This window comes from Marmota flaviventris, chromosome 6, assembly GCF_047511675.1.
Source record: "Marmota flaviventris isolate mMarFla1 chromosome 6, mMarFla1.hap1, whole genome shotgun sequence".
NCBI lineage: Eukaryota > Metazoa > Chordata > Mammalia > Rodentia > Sciuridae > Marmota > Marmota flaviventris.
This window is the reverse complement of record NC_092503.1, coordinates 158,898,761-158,921,536: the sequence shown is the minus strand read 5'-3', so window position 1 is coordinate 158,921,536 and position 22,776 is coordinate 158,898,761. Positions and strand designations below refer to the sequence as shown.

Genomic DNA, 22,776 nt, shown 5'->3' with positions numbered 1-22,776 from the left:
AGCACTGGAGGAACCCAGCAACCCCATCAGGGTAGTGCCCAGGACACATTGTCCATCAGATCCCTCATCAGACAAACCAGAGGGAGCGCAGGGTTGGACATCTGCGCCTCCGCCAGAGCAGTACTAACTCCAGAGATGGGAGTTCAAATCATTCCCACAGGGGTGAAAGGACCTCTTCCCAAAGGAACAGTAGGCTTATTATTGGGACGCAGCTCTTCTACTCTAAAAGGACTTATGATAAGTCCTGGGGTAATTGATCCCGATTATGAAGGTGAAATAAAAATTATAGCCAGTTCTCCAAAGGGTATATCAGTAATTTCACCAGGAGATAGAATAGCACAGTTACTAATAATACCCAGCCTACATGATAAATTTTCCAGTCGTACTGTAGAAAGAGGTTCCAAGGGATTAGGTTCCACAGGTGTAGATTGGGCTATGCTTTCTTTAAATTTAGATTCTCGCCCCATGCTAAAACTAAATATTCAAGGACATGAATTTAATGGGCTACTGGATACAGGTGCAGACCTTAGCATCATCTCTCGTCAAGAATGGCCAAAACATTGGCCATTACAACAAGCCACTCAAACGCTTCGAGGCCTAGGAGTGGCGACTAATCCCCATAGAAGTGCAATGGTATTAGATTGGAAGGATCCTGAAGGATGTGAAGGAACTATACAGCCATATGTATTGGATCATCTTCCCGTAAATTTATGGGGACGAGATGTCCTAGATCAATTAGGTTTGACATTAACAAATAACATCAACCAAAATGCACCCACTATTATGACTAGACAAGGTTTTAGGAAAGGAAAAAGATTAGAAAAACAAGAACAAGGTATAGCAGCACCAATACAAATAGATCAAGGAACAGACAGACATGGGTTGGATTTTCAGAAAGGGCCACTGAGACAATAAAAATTACTTGGAAATCAGAAAGACCAGTATGGGTTCCTCAGTGGCCCCTGACTAAAGAAAAGATACAAGCAGCCCATGACCTGGTCAAACAACAATTAGCGGAAGGACATATACAACCTTCTGTATCTCCCCATAATACTCCCATTTTTGTCATCAAAAAGAAATCTGGTAAATGGAGATTATTGCAAGATTTAAGAGCCATTAATAATGAGATGGTTATTATGGGACCTGCTCAATCAGGGATTCCTCAGTTGTCTGCTTTGCCAAAAACCTGGTATGTTTTAGTTATAGATATTAAAGATTGTTTTTTTTCAATTCCAATTCATCCTGAGGATAGTCCACGTTTTGCATTTACTATCCCTGCACTGAATCATGAAGGTCCTGATCAGAGATATGAATGGAAAGTACTCCCTCAAGGGATGGCTAACAGCCCAACTATGTGTCAAATTTATGTTAACAAAGCAATCCAGCCACTTAGAAATCAAAATTCTGAACTACAAATATTTCACTATATGGATGATGTATTATTAGCACACAAAGATAAAAACACATTGCTAGAATGTTATGCCACACTTACAAACTTATTAAAAAATTATAATCTAGAGATAGCAATAGATAAAGTACAATTAAATTTTCCAATTAATTATTTAGGAGTTCTATTATCCTCAACCATGGTCCGTCCACCAAAAATTCAAATACGAGTAGATCAACTCAAATCACTTAATGACTTTCAAAAGTTATTAGGAGACATAAATTGGATAAGGCCTTATTTAGGTATACCAACAGGAGAGTTGGGACCTTTATTTGATATCCTAAAAGGTCCATCAGATCCAAATTCACCCCGAATGTTAACGCCTGAAGCAAGAAAGGCATTAAAAATCATTGAAACATATATGGAAAATATGCATTTGGATAGAATTGATATAAGTTTGCCTTTATTATTTATTGTACTACCAACAAAAAATATTCCTACAGGAGTATTTTGGCAAGAAGGTCCATTATTATGGATACATTTATCTTATTCTCCTAACACTATTCTTACTAGGTATCCTGAGGCTGTAGGACAATTAATACTCAAAGGAATAAAAGCAGCAAAGGGAGTGTTTGGAATTTCTCCCAATAAAATTATTACTCCATATACTATGAATCAAATTGATGAGTTAGCTAATGAGTTAAATACTTGGGCAATAATCATGTGCAAATCTAATGTTTCATTTGATAACCACTTACCATCTAATCCTTTATTGTCTTTTTGGGCATTGCATCCTGTAATTTTTCCAAAAATGACAAGAAAAACACCTATCATGAATGCTCCAAATATATTCACTGATGGGTCAAATAATGGTACAGCAGCAGTAGTTACCCCTGATCAAACTTTTACATTTTTAGTACCCAAACAATCAGCTCAAAAGGTAGAGCTTAATGCAGTTTTACAAGCTTTTGTGATGTTTAAAGATTCTGTATTTAATTTATTTTCTGATAGTCAGTATGTAGTTAATGCTATAGTATCTCTTGAAGATGCTGGTAGGATTTCCCCTTCTTCTACTGTTTTCTCTTTGCTTTCCACTATACAAAGTCTAATCTGGGACAGAAAAGATCCATTCTTTATAGGACATATCAGGGCACATACAGGATTGCCTGGAGCCCTTAGTTTGGGCAATGATTTAGCAGATAAAACTACACATGACATACATATTTTCTCTACACTAGAAGAAGCTATAAATTTTCATAAAAAGTTCCATGTCAATGCTAATACTTTACAAAAGCGTTTTAAAATAACTAAGGAACAAGCTAGACAAATAATAAAACAATGTCAAGATTGTGTGACCTTTTTACCACAAGTTAATCTTGGAGTCAATCCTAGAGGATTGATACCTAACCATATTTGGCAGATGGACGTCACACACTTGCCAGAATTTGGAAAATTAAAATATTTGCATGTTACAGTTGATACTTCTTCTGGATTTTTGATGGGCTCCCTTCATGCCGGAGAAAAAACTAAAGATGTTATAGCTCATTGCTTACAAAATTTTGCCACTGTGGGTGTTCCAAAACAGTTAAAAACAGATAATGCCCCTGGTTATACTTCTACCTCTTTTAAACAATTTTGCTCAACATTTGGCATTACTCATATAACAGGAATCCCATACAATCCACAGGGACAAGGCATAGTTGAAAGAGCTCATCAAACTATTAAAATGTACTTATTAAAGCAAAAAGAAGGAATTGGGAAGGGGTATATATTCCCCAAAGATAAACTTAAAATAACCCTTTTTACTCTAAACTTTTTAAATTTGGATTCATCAGGACTTAGTGCTGCGGAAAGGCATATGTGTCCAAAAAATGTACATAAGCCCAAGGTACTTTGGAAGGATATTCTAACAGGACAATGGAAAGGTCCTGACCCAGTAATTGTCTGGAGTCGGGGGTCTGTTTGTGTGTTTCCACAGGGAGAACAGCAGCCGATTTGGATTCCAGAGAGATTAACCAAAGTCCTGACCCAGTGATTGTCTGGAGTCGGGGGTCTGTTTATGTGTTTCCACAGGGAGAACAGCAGCCGATTTGGATTCCAGAAAGATTAACTAAAGCGATTTCTACAGACCAAAAAGAAGATGATTTGGCTCAAATCCATAACAACTGATATCCAAAACTCCAGTTTGGCTATTCTTACATCTGCAACAGAACCAGGATGCTTTTTTCAATATCTATTTTATTATTGCCCTTTGCCATATCATGAAGTTCTATTTTGTTTTTTGAGCTCATACAGACCTAGGTTAATGTTTTGCTGATCAGTTCTATTTTTTGACTATAGAGTTTTTAAACATTGCAATGGAGATTTCACCTGTAAAAAGTTATAAGGCCTTTACTATAATGTTATGTGTTGTATGTATTATGTTATGTGTGCACACTTGTGTTTTGTGTTATATGTTTGAATGTCCATATATCATATATGATGAGCGCTCATGATAAAATGGATCCAAATATTTTTTTTTTCACGTGATTTATATGGTTTAATTTATATTGGGTAAACAACTGTTGAGGATTGTTTTAATATGTAAACAAAAAAGAAGGTTAACAGATCTGTTTGTTTACTTTCACCTTTCCTTTTCATTATATTTAATAATTCTCTTAAAGATAATGTAAATTGTTAAGAAAATTGTTTTCTTTTAGTGCCTTCTGTAATGTTACATAATTTTTTCTTTAGCCATTATTGCCAGAATTCCTATCTTCATCCCAGTGCCGGTGAAGACAATGTAAATTGTTAAGAAAATTGTTTTCTTTTAGTGCCTTCTGTAATGTTACATAATTTTTTCTTTAGCCATTATTGCCAGAATTCCTATCTTCATCCCAGTGCTGGTGAAGTCAAAGATAAAACCAATCTACACCTTCTACAATAGCCATCACTGAACTGCTTGCAGAACTTGCCTGGACACATTGTGAGCTCACCTGTATGCATTTTGAACTATCTGTTGGTGCAGCGACTTGTGGTAGTGTTGGGGTATTTTTGCTGATGATGTCACCGGTGGTACAATTTTTCAAAGGAGCCCTCAATTGGCTTAATGTCATGACATTTTGCATCCTCCTCTACTAGTGATGGTCTAAAATTTGGGGGCCAACAGAGGTGAGGCAAAGAACCTCACCCCCCCACTGGTGCAAAGGCCTATCCACAAGTATGGCTGTATGCTGGACCGGTAGTCAGTGACGGGTATGATCCAATTGCAGTGGTACCAACCTAAGACAGGAGGCTGACGCCTAGAGGTCAGTTCATCCGATGACGGGTAAGGACCATATGTTGAATTGGACTGCCTAACAGGCACGGTCCCTAAGCCACATGCTTGTTGTTTAAACAGAGAGGGGGAGATGTTGAGAGCCACAGCCGAAGGGGCCCCAGCAAACTTCCAGCTGCCAGCAATCCAGCTGCCGGCTGATGATTGGCTCACAGCGGCCCCAGCAACATCTAGCTGATTGGCTCCTTGGCCCCAGCAACATCTAGCTGATTGGCTCCTCTGCGGTGATGCTCATTGGACTGTTTCCCTGCCCTTTCAGACCACGGAGCTGCTCATTGGGGGACTTTTTGGCTCTGCCCACGTGACCCAGCCAATCGGCCTCAAGAGCAGGAGGATTGTGGGAGGTGGAGAGAAGCTTGTGGGGGGAGAGGGAGGCTTGTGGAAAGCCGATGGTGGCAGTTGAGGCTCTGAGGGGTTTTTTCCTGAGAGGCTGTTTGTTTGGCGTGTTTGGTTCTAAAAATAAAGTTAGTTTCTTTTGACAAGTGGCTCCTGATTGTGCCCAGCCAGACTGCGGCACATGATAGTTTTTTCAAAAGTATCTTTATTAACTTTATATTGTAACCAAAATTTTTATCCATACATATACACATATACTCTGGAGTCCCTACTGTCTTTCAGGTATTTGTTTGGTTTGGTATGGTTTGGTGGTAGGAATTGAACTCCGGGGGTGCTTACCACTGAGTTATGTCCCCAGCCCTCCCCCCCTTTTTTTTGAGACAGGTGATATATCACTAATATCTCACTAAGTTGCTTATAGCCTTGCTATGTTGTTAAGGCTGTCTTTCAAATCACAATCCTCCTGACTCAGCCTCTCCAGCCGCTAGTATATTTACCACCACACCTAGCTCTTTCATATTATTATAATAACCTTTTCAACAACACTGCCCAGGCTACAGAAAATCTCTTTGACTGATGCATTTTATCCCTGTGGAAAGTTTATATGAAGTAGCCAATGTAGGACTATTCTGTAAAGATTTGTTGTAATAAACAGGGATCATTGGTTTTCAACCTCCTTTTTAAACTACTGTTTGGTATCATAGTTCATAAAAGTGCTGGGAAAAGAATGTAAATTCATTTGTTTGAAATCTGCATAAGCTCAGTCACCTTTTGTTCCAGAGTTTGGAACTTCAGGACACAGTAACGTAAACAAAATATGTTAAAGTTGAGACATTCAGTACACACATCCACACACACACACACACACAAAAAAAAAAAAAAAAAAAAACCTTTCTAGGAACAATTGGTTGCTCTGGCATTATTACTAGTGTATCAGGGACATAGTAATATAAACAAAATATGTTAAATTTGAAACATTCAATACACACATACACACACCCACAAAAAAAACCAAAATTTTTTTCTAGGAGGAATTGGTAGTTCTGGCCTTATTACTAGTGTATCAGGGTTGGGGCGAGATTCAAGAAGTGCTAAGATCTCACTCAAGCTAAGAGTAGTTTACTGGATTCCTCCCTATATCACCTATAGTACAAGCTAGAGTGAACTTCATCTGTCAGCAATAGCAGTTGGGAAAATATGCTGGCAGATTTTTTTTTTTTTTTTTTTTGAGATAAGTTGACAACTTTGATATTTGGGTATTTTTGTGTCTTGGTCACAGCTGATGAAACACTTGTGAAGGCTTTTATGGCTTCTAGATATCACCACATTTTTTTGGTATAATTTCTTTCATATTTCCTTCTTTTTTTTTTTCTTTTCTGGTGCTAGAGATTGAACCCAGGGCCTTGTGCATACAAGTCAAGCACTCTAAAAACTGAGCTACATCCTCAGCCCCTCTCTCACATTTCTGTTCACTAGAGGTGATGATGGTAATTGGGGATTTTGTCCCAAATGTGGTACATTTCTTAAGACAGGACTAATATCCAGTGTATGTAAATCTCTCTACTCATTCATGATTTTGCCAAAGAGACACTCATAGTAGTTTTTTTTTAAATGTATCTATAGATGGAGGGAGAGTGTCTCATTTAATATTCTGCTTTATTTTCAACATCATTCCCTCTTAATATTTGCTTTTTATAGTGTTGTTAAGGTTGGAACTGACTATCTTGCACATTCTGCATACACACTCTAACAGTGAACTTTGCCACTAGGTCCCAATTCTAACTTTAGGTTGGATAGATTCATTCACGTCTAATGTTATTTTTTATATGATCAGTTTTACAAATGCCTTTCTATTGCTCTTAACAATACTATTGATCTACATATGGTTTCAGATTTGATTAATATTATGATTTATTGGTCTGCATTATTGCAATATAGTTTTATAATATACATTAAGTGTGTCTCATAACAATAACTATATTATTTGTTTTTTTATTAAAGGTTTTGGGGTATTTTACATATATTTTATTTCAAAGATAATTTTTTTTGGTCCCTTCTTTTCTTTTATTTGCTACTTGGAATTAAACTCAGGGGAATTGAGCCACATCCCCAAACCTATTTTGTATGACATTTAGAGACGGTGTCTCACTGAGTTGCTTAGGGCCTCACTTTTGCTGATGCTGGCTTTGAGCTCACAATACACCTGTCTCAGCCTCCCAAGGTGCTGGGATTACAATTGTGCACCAACACGTCCAGCTCTCTTCTTGTATTTAAAGAAAAACATGCTAAAATTTTGATAGGAAAATATTGTATATTAAATTGAGTTAAAATAGTTGTCTTTGTAATGATTAGTTTTATTTACGTACATGGTATTTTATGTGCTTTTGTAAATTGTTATTTAGTTTGTGATAAGTTCCACATATTTTCCTTGAAAGCCATTATACATGTGATGTATTTAACAGATGTAACTTCAGTATAATACTTATGTGGTATTTTGTTCTCTAATTAAACCAAAAATCTTTCTGGGCTCTAGAAACCAATCTTTCTCAAACTTTATTATTTTTATTTTTCTGAATCACCTCCTCTTTCCTCCTAGGCCCCAGATTTCCACTGTATTGACAAGTATAGCTCTAGATTTATGCTATCACATAACTGTACACTGTCATTGTACACACATATTATAATTTCTACAGGTCTAAGCTGCTTGGTGAGGAGTATTTCATCTTTATATAAACAGTTTTCATGATGAAATAACAGCAATTTCTACTCCATCTTTAGTTCATGAGAATTTATTTTGTGTCCTCATCAATACTTTGTATTCTTTTTGTTGTTATTGTTTCTTACTGGAATTTTAAATCAGGGGCACACAGAGATTGGGTCACATATAGTTGCTTAGGGCCTTGCTAAGTTTATGAGGCTGGCTTTAAACTCAGGATTATCATGCCTTAGCCGCACAATCCAATGGGATTAGAGGTGTGTGCCATGGAACCTGGTTCTATTTTATTTTTATATTGAAATATATATCACTTCTGAAAATAATTTATTCTTGATATTAAGAAAGCATAGAATACCATTTCCCCCCACAAATGACCCTTCCTTTTTTTTGGAAAAGATGTCATTTTTTTTTTTTTTTTGGAAAAGATGTCAGTAGTGCCAGATGTATAATTTATTAAAGTCTAAATGGCAAGGTTGTTGTTATTATTATTATTATTATTATTATTATTATTATGCTATGTATTAGTTACAAAACTTTACCTGTTCATATTATTATAAGGTATATACTCTTTTCTATAACTTCATAGCATACATCAGTGTGTATAAAAATGACATTTGGGGGGTTGGGAGGTGAGGGGAGGGATCATGGGGTTAGAAATGATGGTGGAATATGATATATATTATTATATAAAGTACATGAATAAAGGGGTGAATTCATGTAAATATAATTTGTATAAAACCAGAGAAATGAAAAATTGTGCTCTATATGTGTAATAAGAATTGTAATGCATTCTGCTGTCATATATAATTAAAAAATAATTAAAAATTAAAGATAAATGATGGCATTATGTTCTAACTGAAAATAAATACCACTTCTTTTAAAAATTGAAAAAAAGGTCTGTTGGTCAGTTGTAAACTTTATAAAGTACAAAATGTATCCTGAACATTGGTAATACATAAACCTAGATGTAGGTATTTATAGTGGTGTCAGCAAAATTTTAAAAAAAATACTGTAGAGTTAATTTTTTGCAATGTATACTCATAATTATATGAGATGCATTTTGTACATGTACATGTATACTACCATTATATATAATTAATAAATGATTACTACATCTCGCATTAACCACATTTATTTCAAATTAATTTGTCTTTTGAAAGCACCAATATATGATACTCTTTGATATATACACATGGTGTGTCTTCAAATTTGTCACTTTTATATATTATGTTCTTTTCTTTATTCTCCTTTTTATAGAATTTCTTTTTCCAAATTATTGAGATTAATGAATTTTAGACACTTCAGTTTAACAGTGCAGTCTGTAGATTTTCTTTTTTAACCTCAGATAAAATACATTCCAATTTTAATAAACTTATTGTTAGTAAATGACTTCTAAAAACCTGCATATATAACACCCTAGCCTGACCCTACTCTGGACTATTGATATCTGGGTGGAGGGGATCTCAAAGTGATTCATGGAAAAGGCAGAACAGGGATGGATCAGGATGTGAGATGATAGATGCTGAGTATGTAGTAGTGAGTATTAATGAAAAAGTATTGGTAGAATAGATACGGGTAGAGAAAAAAAGTGCTGTGAAGAAAAGAGGGAAAGAATGACCAGCTCAAGAGTTCAGATTTAAAAAGTCTAATGGTGGATCAATGGTAGTATGAGGGTAAGGGGTAGTTTCTTTGGAGGCAGAAATAAGGTAGAAGTGAAAGAAGAAGGCAACTCTGGCACAGTCCCCACAAGAAAGAGTCAAATGAATGGGTTATGTGTTTATTTCTTCCCACCTCCAAGTGGAATTGATAAATCAGAGTATGTTTCAGTAGGTAGTATAAAACCATTTCCAAGTAGCTTTACAAATTTATATGGCCACAATCAACATTTGATAATTCCAGTCACATAAAATCTGTGTACATTTTTATCTGTTTTGTTTATTTATATATTTATTCATTTCATTTTTTTCATTCACTTTTGCTTTACTATTATTGTGTAATAGTAAAGCAAAAGTGAATATATATATATATATATTGCAAACTTCTATAACATTAGATTAAAGTCAGCCAGCCTCAGCAACTTAGTGAGGGTCTAAGAAAATCAGCAAAACCCTTTTTCTTTATAGAATAATTTATTAAAGGCTGAGAGTGTTTCTTAGTATAAAAGCATATCTGTTTTCAATTTGTCATATGAGAGAGAGAGAGAGAGAGAGAGAGAGAGAGAGAGAGAGAGAGATCTTGCAAAAATAAAAAAAAAAGTAATCAGTGACACTCTTAGTGTCAAGGATGTAAATAATTTCAAAGTAATAGTGAGCTAGTTGGAAAACTCATCTAGGTTATTAACTACTGCTTGGGAAGTTGGTCTGCTCTCCAAAATATAAAAGTGAGAGAGGAATTCTTTATTAAAGTGTGCATAAGAAAAAAGAGGAGTTTTGACACAGCTTTTAGTTGATCCAGACTGGGTCAACTTTAGCGGGTGATTAGGGTTCTGCCAAGATGATAAATCCTTGAGTTATTTGGAATAATGTGATTTTATCTAGTCTTCATAAATGAAGATTGAGGTATAATATAAATAAGGCTTGGCAAAGGAAAAACATTTCAATGAAAAGTAAATGTATGAATAAACACATAAAACAATATTTAACAAAAAGTTAACATTCAGAATATTTATGCAATTATGTAATCACCAGTAATGTAAAAACAATGACAACTAAAGAAAAAGTGAATTAATAAAAAACAAATAAATAATGTAGTGAATGAATTAATTACTGAATAACTAACAAGTACAAAGATTTAATGTGACTGAAATTGTCAAAGTCAGCTTGTAGCCATGAAAAAGTGTAAAGGTACATAGAAATGGTGTTTTACTACTTACTGAGACATATCCTATGAACTATAAATTCCACTCCTAGGTGGGAAGAGTTGAACACAGAACCCATTCACCTGGCTCTCTCACTTGGGAACTGTGCAAAAAATTACCTTTTTCTTTCCCCTCAAACTTTATTGCTGCTTCCAAGAACACTACCCTCTATATTCACGCTATCATTGTAGACTTGTAGCATCTGAACCCGTCTACTGTTCAAGTTTTTCTTCTGTTTTTTTTCATTGCTCTTTTTCTCCCTACCCCCATATCGTCCACCAATACTTATTTTGTATAGCAAAATCTACATACTCAGCAATCACTAGTCTTATATTTTACTGTATCCATTTCCTACCTTGTGCATGACCACTTTGAGATCCCCTCCATCAAAACATCAGTAGTCCAAAGTGATCAGAATGGGGGTAAAATATGCAGAATATTAAAGGTCAGTTACACAACAAGAAAGCTATAAAAAGTGGGCCTCATTTAAAGGTGAAAATAAAAAGAAAATCTTTAGACTTCACTAGTTAAAATAAAGGACCCAAAATTTATGAGTCTCAATAATTTGAATTATACCTGTGAGTCACTTTTTTGGGGGAAAGGGATATAAGGACATTGCTAATGAGTTTAAAGCTCAAACTTTTTTTTTTATGAGACAAAAAACAGAAAAATTAAAAAAAATATTAAAGTAATTGTTATATAATTTTCATAAAAAATGCATATTTATTCACAAATTGCTTTAACCTTATAAACAGTTAAAAGTGTCAGTACACTTCTCTCTGGGCTAGGTCCTATTATTGGAAGAAAACTTTACCTTAAAATAACCCCATACAGAGGCACTTAATGCAATTAACAGGCCATCAAATAATAATAATAATAATAATAATAATAATAATAAGTGAGGTGTGGCGGATTTCAGGGTTGTGAAACATACCTGTAATATAAGTTACTTGAAAAGCCATCACAGGAGAATTTTAAACACTGTCTGAAGACATATATGTAAATATTATTTATAAAAAGTGTTAATGGGTTCTGTAGTCAGGGTGCACAAGTCCAATACACAGTCTTTTTGTTTTCTTGAATATTTTTTGTTGTAGATGGACACACTACCATTAGTAATTTGTTTGTTGGTTGGCTTTTTAATGTGGTGCTGGGTGTTTAACCCAGTACCTCACACATGCTAGGGAAGCACTCTACCGTTGAACCATAACCCTAGGCCCCAAAGTCCTTTACTTAATTCATTTTTTGGCGGGATTGTATGCGTGTAGTGCAGGGCATTGAATCCATGGCCTTATATAAGCAAAACAAGCACTCTACTGACTAAGCTATATACTCAGCCATGATCTGTAGTCTTTTTTTTATTAAAAAAAAAAAAAAAGCGAGAAAATGTATTTGTGCAGACACAGCACCTTTCTCTGCATGTCATAGGAGAGGATCGAACCTGGGATTCATGGATACCAGGCTAGCGCGCTACCGCTTGAGCCACATCCCAAACACCTAGTGCGGCCTTTTAACCTTGATAATGGAGCCGCCTGTCATTCAGACTTTGATTCTGCACCCACTTGGCTCAGGTTGGAGGCAGTGCCTGAGGCCTTGGCCAATCAGTCTCTTAGGCGAGAACTGTCCAATGCGCACCCAGCTGGTGATGAGGGGGCGGGCTTCCACGAACTTACGTTCCCTTCCCGTCTGGAGCCGGCCATTTTTTCGATCATTTTTAGGCTTTCTGTCCTGGATCCGGAGCCCAGGTTTCCGTGCTATGGAGAAGCTGAAAACAAACCACAGGGAGACCGCTGAGAACCCTGAAAGCCAGGAAATGGTAAGTGTGCCTTGTCATCTTGAGACTGCGTAGGAAGGTGGCTTAAGGCTGACAGGAGTGGCAATGGTGGAAACTGGCAGTTGTGGCTAGGGACTCCTCCTGGTCCTCTCCAGAGGCTTGTGGCCAGAGGGTCTCTCTGTAGCAGCTTAGCCTTCACCTCCCTCTTACTAGTCTAGTGAGGCTTAGATCAGCAGTTGAAATCCTGGGCATGTTGTTTCATTATTGTATGGTGTTTTCAGCTTCTTTCTAAAGCCCTTTGTGGGCTTCCATGTCCCATGAGTCCAGCATGACTCCAGATTGCATAGTAAAGACTGAGATGATCATCAGGAGAACCCCAAATCCTTTTGTTGTACTCATGCATGAGATAGGCTGTTGATTTTAGGGCTTGTTATTCATGAGGGTTTGTTTGTTTGTTTATTTATTTATATATTTATTTATTGTGTGTGTGTGTGTGTGTGTGTTGTTTTCTTTTTGGTACCAGAGATTCAACTCAGAGGTGTTCATCCACTGATTCACATTCCCACCCCTTTTTTTAAAAAAAATATTTTTATTTAGAGACAGGGTCCCTTTGAATTTCTTAGGGCCTCACAATTTGATGATGCTGGCTTTTAACTCATTCTCTTCATGAGTCCTGAGATTTTTAAATGTAGGGGAAGCAGTATCTCAAATCCAGAACAGACATCTGAAATCCAGAACTTCAGTTTAGCTCTCCATAGGTCTCAGAATAAACCCCAAGTTTTCTAGCTCTCTGTTCACATATCCAATACTAGGGTTCTCTGTTCACAGAGAATAAGTAATAGAATAGAATAGATAGTATAATGACCATGTAATGTGGATAATGTGTCTCACTCAAACACATGTGGCCGCTAACTGAAAGATATGTTAATGAGCACCATTAAGGCCTATTTCAAATGTAAAAGACCTTGAAGCCCACTTGTGGGAACACCTTCAACAAAGTCCTTTGTCCCAGGGGTGATTCCTGATTGAATTTGAACATAAAAGAATTGGTCACAGAAAGAATGAAAGTGAACCCCTGTGGTAGTCAGGATGCCTTTTCCAAAGCCTATTCTAAATGCATTATGCTCAGGTGTTCTGCCCAAAACCATTAGTAAACTTCTAAGATGGCACATCAAGATGAGTTTTTTTTTTTTTTCTTTTCTGGTATCATTCCTCATATCACATAGTGGGAATTCTATTTCTTAGATTTTTTTTTCTTCAAAATTTATGAGACAAGCACCCAGGTGCAATTGGCAAACTGAGAAATTTTGGTTCTTCTCAAAACTCCACTTTCAGCATTATCAATCATTATTTTTTCATATTTTATTTTAATTGGATGCATCATTTATGTTTTTCTACAAGAAATGAAGGGCATTTTTAAAAGAGTTTAATTTATCATTCTGAGATTTTCACATCATGAGAAGAAAGCAGAATAAAATTTGGTGACATTAAAAAGAATGAATCTCTCCTAAATGAGGTTTATGTGTCCCAATTAATAAATTTTAAAAACTGTAATGGGTCATCAATTGATGTTTTATTTATTTATTAATGTATTTGTTTGTTTACTTATTTATGGCCAGACCATTTTATTAAAATAACCCACAGAAGGGGCTGGGGTTGTGGCTGACCTATAGAGCACTCACATAGCACGTGAAAGGTCCTGGGTCGGATCCTCAGCACCACATAAAAATAAATAAATAAATAACCCACAGAAACATTCCAAACATTTCAGGAAACTCTTTTCCTGCCTGGTGTGGCAGGAAAAATAAAAGTGGGACTAACTTGAATTTAAATTACATGCAAATTCAATCTCTCTCTCTCTCTCTCTCTCTCTCTCTCTCTGTACTGGGGATTGCAGGGCCTCATGCTTAGAAGGCAAGCACTCTACAAGCTGAGCTATTTACTCAGCCTCATTTTTTTTTTGGAGGGGGGGAGACCAGGGATTGAAGTCAGGGGCACTCTACCACTGAGCTACATTCCTACCCTTATTTTGTATTTTACTTAGAGACAGGGTTTGAGTTGCTTAGTGCCTCACGATTGCTGAGACTAGTTTTGAATTCATGTTCCTTATGTTTCAGTCTTGTAAACAGCTGATATTACAAGCATGCACCACCATGCCTGGCCAATTTCAATCTTACGGGCTAAAGTACACAGCAAATTAGATCAAAGTCCATGTCAATAACTCGGTACATTATTTTATATATATATATATATATATTTTCTTAGTTGTTGATAGACCTATATTTTATTTACTTATATGTGGAGCTGAGAATTGAACCCAGTGCCTCACATGTGCCAGACAAGTGAGCTACCACTGAGCCCCAGCCCCAGCCCCCTGGAACATTTTTTATGGGGGATATTGGAGATTGAACTCAGGAACACTTGACTACTAAGACACATCCCCAGGGTTTTTTTTTTTTTTTTTTTTTTTTTTTCTTTATTTAGAGACAAGATCTCACTGAGTTTCTTAGCACCTCATTTTTGCTAAGGCTGGCTTTGAACTTTTGATACATCTTCCTCAGCCTCTTCAGCAACTGGGATTACAGGCTTGCACCAACACACCCAGCCCCTGGTACATTTTTAATACCTGTTTTACATAGATTTTAACCAGTAGCCTTAACTTTTTTCTAGTATATGTTTGATTTGAATCCATAACCCAGAAATCAGTGAAACAGAATCTATTTTTTTATCTCTAACACTGCTTTCAGTTATGACAGTGTCTGAGTTAAGATTTCCCATTAAAGAATCTACTATATGTTGTGTTCACATTCTGACCTCCCATATGACCTAGTTCTGAGTTTTAGAATATCTGAAACAAGGTTTCCAGAGATTCCTTTTTTTTTTTTTCTTTTGGAGTATTTAGAAAACATCACTCTCTGAGTCTTGCCTTCTAGGGACCAGTTTGAATTTTAAGTGTGAGCTTCTGAAGGGATGGACTAATTGGATGCTTTGCAGCTGGGAGGCATTTTCTGATATACTTTCTATCTAAAAGGTACTTCATTTGTTTCCTTTTATTAGATACTGTGAATAAAGATACAATGTGGCAATCTTTAGCAAAAGGATTCAAATTCCTTTACATATATCCAAAGTTATTATTAGTGGATCGTATGACTTTTTTTTTTTTTACCAAGAATTATTATTTATATCTTTTTATTTATTTAAATAATGGAGATTAACCCCAGGGCACTTTACCATTGTGCTACATACCCAGTCTCCAACACTTTTATTTATTTATTTATTTTTGAGAGAGGGTTTTACTGAGTTTCTTAGGACCTTGCCAAGTTCTTGAGGCTGGACTTTAACTTGAGAATAAACCCCTAGTTTTCTACCTCTTATCCTCCTAAGCCACTGGGAGTTCAGGCATGTAGAACTTTGCACTGCTATCCCAAATTATTACTAGTGGATTATGTGGCATTTTTATTTTGGGCTTTTAAAGAACCTTAACACTTTTATAAAAAATATATATTTATTGGTTTTATATTGTCATCAATATTTTTACATATTTGTGTACCCTGGAATCCCTATTAATTATGGCATATTTACTTGGTTTTGTTTGGTTTGGTGCTGAATATTGAACCCAGGGGTACATACCACTGAGACACATCCACATTACTTTTTATGTTATATTTTGAGACAGGCTCTCACTAAGTTGATTGTAGCCTTGTTATGTTAATGAGGCTGTCTTTGAACTAACAATTCTCCTGCATCATTTTTCATAGCTTCTAGAATTTCAGGCATATGCCACCATACATGACAATTTTAGATTTTTATAATAGCCATTCCAACATTTTCTGCATAGGCTGCAGACAATCTATTTGATTAATGCATTAAATCCCTGAGGCAAGTTTATGTGAAGTAGCCAATGTAGGAGTGTTGTGTAAAGATTATCAAGGATTGTGGAATGTGATAGACATTATTATCTAAAGTACATATATGAAGATAGGAATTGATGTGAACATACTTATGATGTGAATATACATATGAAAAATTGTTCTATATGTGCAATAAGAATTGCGATGCATTCCGCTGTCATGTGTTTAAAAAATAAAACAAAATTAAAGATTTCTTTATATGTATTGCTGAGAATCAAACTCAGTGCTTTGCACATGCTAGCAATGTAGTCTACCACTGAGACACAACTCCAGTCCATGTACCCAGCTTTTTATACTCTTTGTAGTAGTCAGAAACAACTTTAAAAATTGCATTTATATCACTTTTCCTAGTACAGTAATGTATTGCTAACTAAACTTATTCTTAGTATTTTTAAAAAAATGATCTAATGGATGACTGTTATTTTTTTCCAGAGATTATTTTATCACTTCTTTAGGGCTTGGTGAAGGGTCTTCTTTTTTTCAGAATGTAGATGTCTCCTATTATCAAATGGTTCCATGCTAAGTGTGTTGAAAATAATGATTCTAAAAGTTTACAATTCACACATTTCCAAGACTATAGGGGAAAGGGAAAGGACAATATTCACAACCAGGAAACCATTTCCCATGGAAGCATAGTATCAGTGTCCAACCTGGAGTGTAATCCAGATCTTTCAGTGATAAGGTTGTTTAAGAACTACAAATGTAGGTTTTTGGGATCCTCTAAAGTACACTGAATGGCTTTAAATCATTTACTCTTCTTCAAAATAAAATTTCTACTACCTACTTAAATAATAAAACACGGTGAATGAGATTTAAGTTCTATGGAGGTACTAAGATTGACCTTTAATTATAGTTCATAAATAGTCAAATAAGAAGGGCCTTAGAGTTGTCTCATCTTTTCCAATGCATGATATGGAATACTTAGATGAACTGACATGAAATAATGAAAATGCATTTCCGGGAAGTGATATCACAGAAATTTTCAGGGTAGAATCTTGGAAATGTGGGAAAAATATATTCATATACATATGCATTTCTACTGAAAAAATAAGTGATAAATACATGAGTATGAGAGTAAATTCAGTGTGCCTCATGCATTGTAGGTTGAAGGTAATGATAAAGGAGTAACTGAGGGATCCAGAACTCTATAATTGTGGGAGACATTAATAGCAATTTAGAAAAAGAAAATATAGTTAAATCCTTTTAGATTTGCCTCTGTCCTCTGTTCTTCTTATAAATTTAATTCTGTCAAATGAGATTATGTGGGTATGGTTCTCTCTGAATTTATGTTTTCTCTTGTTTTTAGGATTTTGTCAGCTATGTCATGTAAAGCCCTGTCCTAAACTCACTTTGGGGCTCTTTTACCACCTGTTCTGGACTGCAGAGCAGAGACTCACCTCACTCATTCTGTGCAATGAATTGACTTTTGTCAATCTTTGCAAACAATGGTTGGGAGAAGAAGGATATTGGAGGTCTTTCATATCCTATAATATGGTTGTCAGACCCTGTGGGTTAAAGGGTAGTTACTTGCTATGTTAGAAACATCTTCCCTATGAGAAGGGCTTATCTATATTTTATGTTTTGGAAGCCCCATAAACACAGAAGAGAAGCATTTATGGTCACAAACAAAGGAATGCCAGAAGCCATTAGATGTGAGAAAAAAAAAAAAAAAATCTTAGAGCTTTCAGAGGTAAAAAGTTTATTACTGTTTTCTGTAAGAAAACTAAAATTTCTCTTTGGCCTGACAATATTTTGATGTTTTAAACTTGCTTGCAATTTCTACCTGTGTTTTGAATTCACCTATGCCTGGCTATCCCTTACCAGATATCAACCCTCTCTAAAACCTTACTGGTGCCTCATAAATCTTGGCTCCCACTGACCAAAATACAATTCTCTCTAAATCTCAGTGGCAGCTCATAAATTCTAATGTCTGGAGCTGAATTTATTCCCTCCCTTGAAATGTTATCCATGTAGATCCTTAACCAGCTATCTGCCTTTGTATTATGATTGTCAAAATCTTGTTAGCTGTAAGTACCTTAGACACCCACTTCCTTTGTAACCTTTTGTGCTGTAAAAACTTTTTCCTGAAGGTCAGGGGGATGATCTCTAGCATGGGATCTTGTAAGAGACAGTCCTGGCCAGCTTTTGTGTACACGATACAATCTTGATTTAATTTGATTTAAAATTTGAGTTGGTGGTCTTTTCTTTGTGTTTTGGTTCAACATTAACCTTTTTTTTTTTAACTTCACTGTAAATAAAACCAAAGAACACAACAAAACTCCTGTAAATGAGCCAGATGCATAATAATAGTCATTCTTTCCTGAAAGCACAGTATTCATTAAAGAAATAATATAAGCTTAAAAATTAAAAGATAGCTCAAATATCAAGGGAGTTTAGGAGTTAGAAATTTTTTCTTTCAGAATATAGGTAGTAAAATAGGAAAAAAGATAAAATGTGAAGAATAAATATATTAAGTAATATGCAAAAAATATCACCAAAATATTTATTACAAAAAAATCATATCTACAGAAATGGTTCAAAAGAAGCAGTCTTTTTGTCAGGGAATAAACATTTGGACAGGAATGGAAGTTTTGGTTCTCTTTTTAAGTAGTTTTACCAATAGTGAATAATCTTTACACTATTTCTGCATTTTACTGGTTGGAATTAATTATAATTCATATATCTGCGAAAAAGGTACTGAATGCAGAAAAATATTATTGCTCATGTTTAAATCACCTACATTATTTGATCTTTCCCTTTTTAAACTAAAAATCTGCATAAAACCTTCTCTTAATAAATATCTCTATCTCTGTATATTAGCAGCAACTGAGTTATAAAATTTGCTATGATAACTTGTCTCTTCATGTACTTAAAGACTATGAATTTGCTGCTTAGCATTTACGTATAATTTTTTTATGGTGTTCTCTAGTTATTTACATCTCTGTGCCAAGTTTTATACCAAGCTCTTAGTATGTGCCTTAATTACTCTGTGTAGCAATGTAGGATCCATGACTTATTTGTGACACTTTGTTCCCAGAACTGTGTCTAAAGGGAAATATGTACAAGATGATTATTCAGGAAAAAAAAAATCTATCTAATATTTTATTTTATATTTATTTATATATTTATGTATACATATTATTTTTATTATTTAGAAACACTTTGGTCTTAAACTACACTGATTCTAGTGTATTTTAGCTTGAATTGGTTGTGAAAAACAAACTAATAAGACATTTCTCTTTGTTGTTTGGTGATTTCTGCAACCTCAGGAACCTAGTGAATAATGGCAGAAATAAATAAGTAATTCTCTAGTTTGAGGCAGAATCATCAAACTAGATGATGATTTGCTTCTGCTTTCTATCTTGATCATTAGACACATACCTTTAAATTTACATGGAACACTTTTGGAATTCTGTTCTGTTAGTTCTTCTAAAAAAAAATCAAAGAAAGTGAAAAATAATGCAGGAAAGATAAATGATTAATTTAAAGCAATTCATTTCTTAAAATAAATCATTTTTTTAAATTACAAAAAATTCTGAAAAGTTAGAAAAGTTAAAAGATTTAGAAATAGCCTAAGGCAACTTCTCTTTTGCTCAGGACAGTAGACTATATCTCCAACTCATTCCTCTCTAGAATTGGACTGTGTGCAAATATGAAAAAACAAAAAAAAGTGCTAAGATACCCCACATGGCTTATAAGTTTTAAAATCCTGACAGGAGCTCAAATCTGCCATTTTTCTACTTTACAAAATACAAAATCTTAAATTTGTATACTTAACAAACATTTGCAGAAGTGTAATTTAAAATGACCTAAAAAAATGAAAAAAAAATCATTCAAGGACTGACCCACTGAACATGAGGGACTTATAGTATTGAAGCCCTTATATTAAATGTCTTTTTATCATTGTCAAAAATTTCCACGTTTATATTATCAATATATTAATCAAAATTTTTATGCATTTAATAACAAATATCTTAGTTCCTCTTTTACTCAGTCTTTTAAAAAATTAGTAATAATTAATATTAATAATTTAATGCTCATGCTTGTTAAAGTATGAAACATATACTTTAAAAGCTATGGCTATAGCAAGTGAAAAATCCAGCCTAATTTCCTCTTAAGATTGGAAGCCATCTCATCACAAAGGCATGAAAAGTTAATTTCTGCTTTATTATAAATTACTGTGATTTGTAAACTTGCTTGAAATGCCTGCCAGTGCCTTGAACTCACCCATGTCTGGTTTTCCCCAATGAGATAACAACCCTCCCTGAAACTTTAGTGATGACTCATAAATTCTGGCTTTCCCTGACCAAATAACAACTCACTCTGAAACTTTAGTGGTGCATCATAAATTCTGATGTTGTGATCTAAACTTACTCCCTAAGTGCTGAACCATTTAGACCATTAACCTACTATATGCCTTTGTATTATGTTTGTCAAAACCCTGTTATCCGTGTAAGTTCTCAAGTCACCCCGCTTTTGCAACTTTTTGTGCTATGAAACTGCAATCCTAGAGAACTGGAGTGCTGTCTTCTTTTCCCATGGGTTTCAGGAGAGACTGTTATGCTCAAATGCGGGACCCCAAAAAGACCACCAGAACCAAGATTGATGTAAGTACCAAAGAGGTTTTTATTGCAAGCTAGCTCAGTCCTCTACACTCACAGCAACTGGTGGCTTAGAGGCCCTGAGCCCGGGGTTTGCAGCAGTTTTATAACTCTTTGGGGAAGGCAGGTACCCCACATACATCATAGCATCTCTTAGCAAATCATCACACACCTTGGGAAAATCATAAAGAACTCTAAAACATGATTAGCACATTCACTGGTGGGAACAAGTTGGGTAAGGGTGATTGGTTAGTACAAGATGGGGATTCATTTGAACTGATTGGCTTAGGCCATGAGGGGAGTATGTGCTGAACTATATGATTTCCCAAAATGTTATCAACCACCATAAAGTACTGGGAAGGTCATCTAGCATCTCAGGTATTTTCCCTGTCTCATGCTGATTGGTGGCTGCTAGGGGGTTGCTATGGATCCCCACCTAGCCTGACTGAGTCAGGGACACCAGGCACAGCAGATCTCTCCTGTTATTTGTAGATAAACAATGCAGCAGGGTGGGTATGAGCGTAGGAATGCTCTGTGTGTCTTTGCAAGGACAAGAGTCATGCCCCCTTCCTTGGACAGTCTTTGCTCTGAGGTAGAGGTTAGTTTCTCACCTTGTACCTTATGTTTTTGTTTGTGTGTGTGTGTGTATTTTTTTAGCTGTAGCTGGACATAATACCTTTATTTCACTTATTTATTTTTTATGTGGTACTGAGGATTGAACCCAGGGTCTTGCACATGGAAGGTGAGCACTCTACTACTGAGCCACAATCCCAGCCCCTTGTGTGTTGTTTTTATTGGGCCTTTTTACTTTAGGGGGTTTCTTCCCAAAATCATGGCATTTGCAGGGAAATGGATGGCACTAGAGCAGATTATGCTAAGTGAAGCTAGTCAATCCCTAAAAAACAAATGCTAAGTGTCATCATTGATATAAGGAGAGCAACTAAGTACAGAGTAGGGAGGAAGAGCATGAGAAGAAGATTAACATTAAACCAGGATGACAGGTGGGAGGGAAAGGGAGAGAGAAGGGAAATTGCATGGAAATGGAAGGAGACCCTCATCGTTATACAAAATTACATATAAGAGGAGGTGAAGGGAAAGGGGGAAAAAAACAAGGGAGAGAAATGAAGTACAGTAGATGGGGTAGAGAGAGAAGATGGGAGGGGAGGGGGGATAGTAGAGGATAGGAAAGACAGCAGAATACAACAGACACTAGTATGGCTGTATGTAAAAACATGGATGTGTAACAGATGTGACTCTGCAATCTGTATACAGGGGAAAAATGGGAGTTAGTAACCAACTTGAATCAAATGTATGAAATATGATATGTCAAGAGCTATGTAATGTTTTGAACAACTAATAAAAAAAAAAAGAACTCAAAAAAAAAAAAAAGCAACACTCAACGACCTGAGATTCTAGCCCTTATCATGTCTGGATTGGATAATATTCCCTGTCACTCAAAAAAAAAAAAGGCTCACTTCTCTCATATTCAGTGTTCATGATCTGAAGCTCCTTCCAATCAAGAGCATTTTGTGGGAACTGTCCAATCCTGTGTGTCATCAGGGAGGAGGAGGGTGGGCTTTCACTTCTTATCTCCAGAGTCCTCCATTTTTCCATTTGAGTCTCACACTTCAGAGTCACAGTTTGTTCTGCTGTACAGGAACTGAGGATCCCAAGTAGTCCTACTCCTGAGAACCAGGCAATGTTGAGTGTACATTAGCCTAGCAAGGGAGGCTGGGGCAGAAAGACTATTGGAATCACAAGACTGGCTGTGTTGTAAACAGGAGCTAGCAGATTGGGACTCTGGGCAGTCTTTGGAGTCTGCAGACTTAACTCATCCACTGGGCCACTATGTCCTCAGTCCTACTGGCCAACCAGGTG

General features: G+C 35.7%; 1 protein-coding gene across 2 annotated transcripts in view; it reads left to right on the top strand.

The window, feature by feature from the left end:
- Nucleotides 1-20,846: 20,846 nt before the first annotated feature.
- The window catches only part of LOC139706091 (zinc finger protein 420-like), a 77,135-nt gene continuing 75,205 nt past the window's right edge, over nucleotides 20,847-22,776 (top strand). For both annotated transcript variants that reach the window (XM_071613747.1, XM_071613741.1), the window contains exon 1: nucleotides 20,847-20,904. In XM_071613747.1, the coding sequence (XP_071469848.1) occupies nucleotides 20,858-20,904 (47 nt within the window). In that variant the 5' untranslated portion in view covers nucleotides 20,847-20,857. The remainder of the gene's footprint in view (nucleotides 20,905-22,776) is intronic.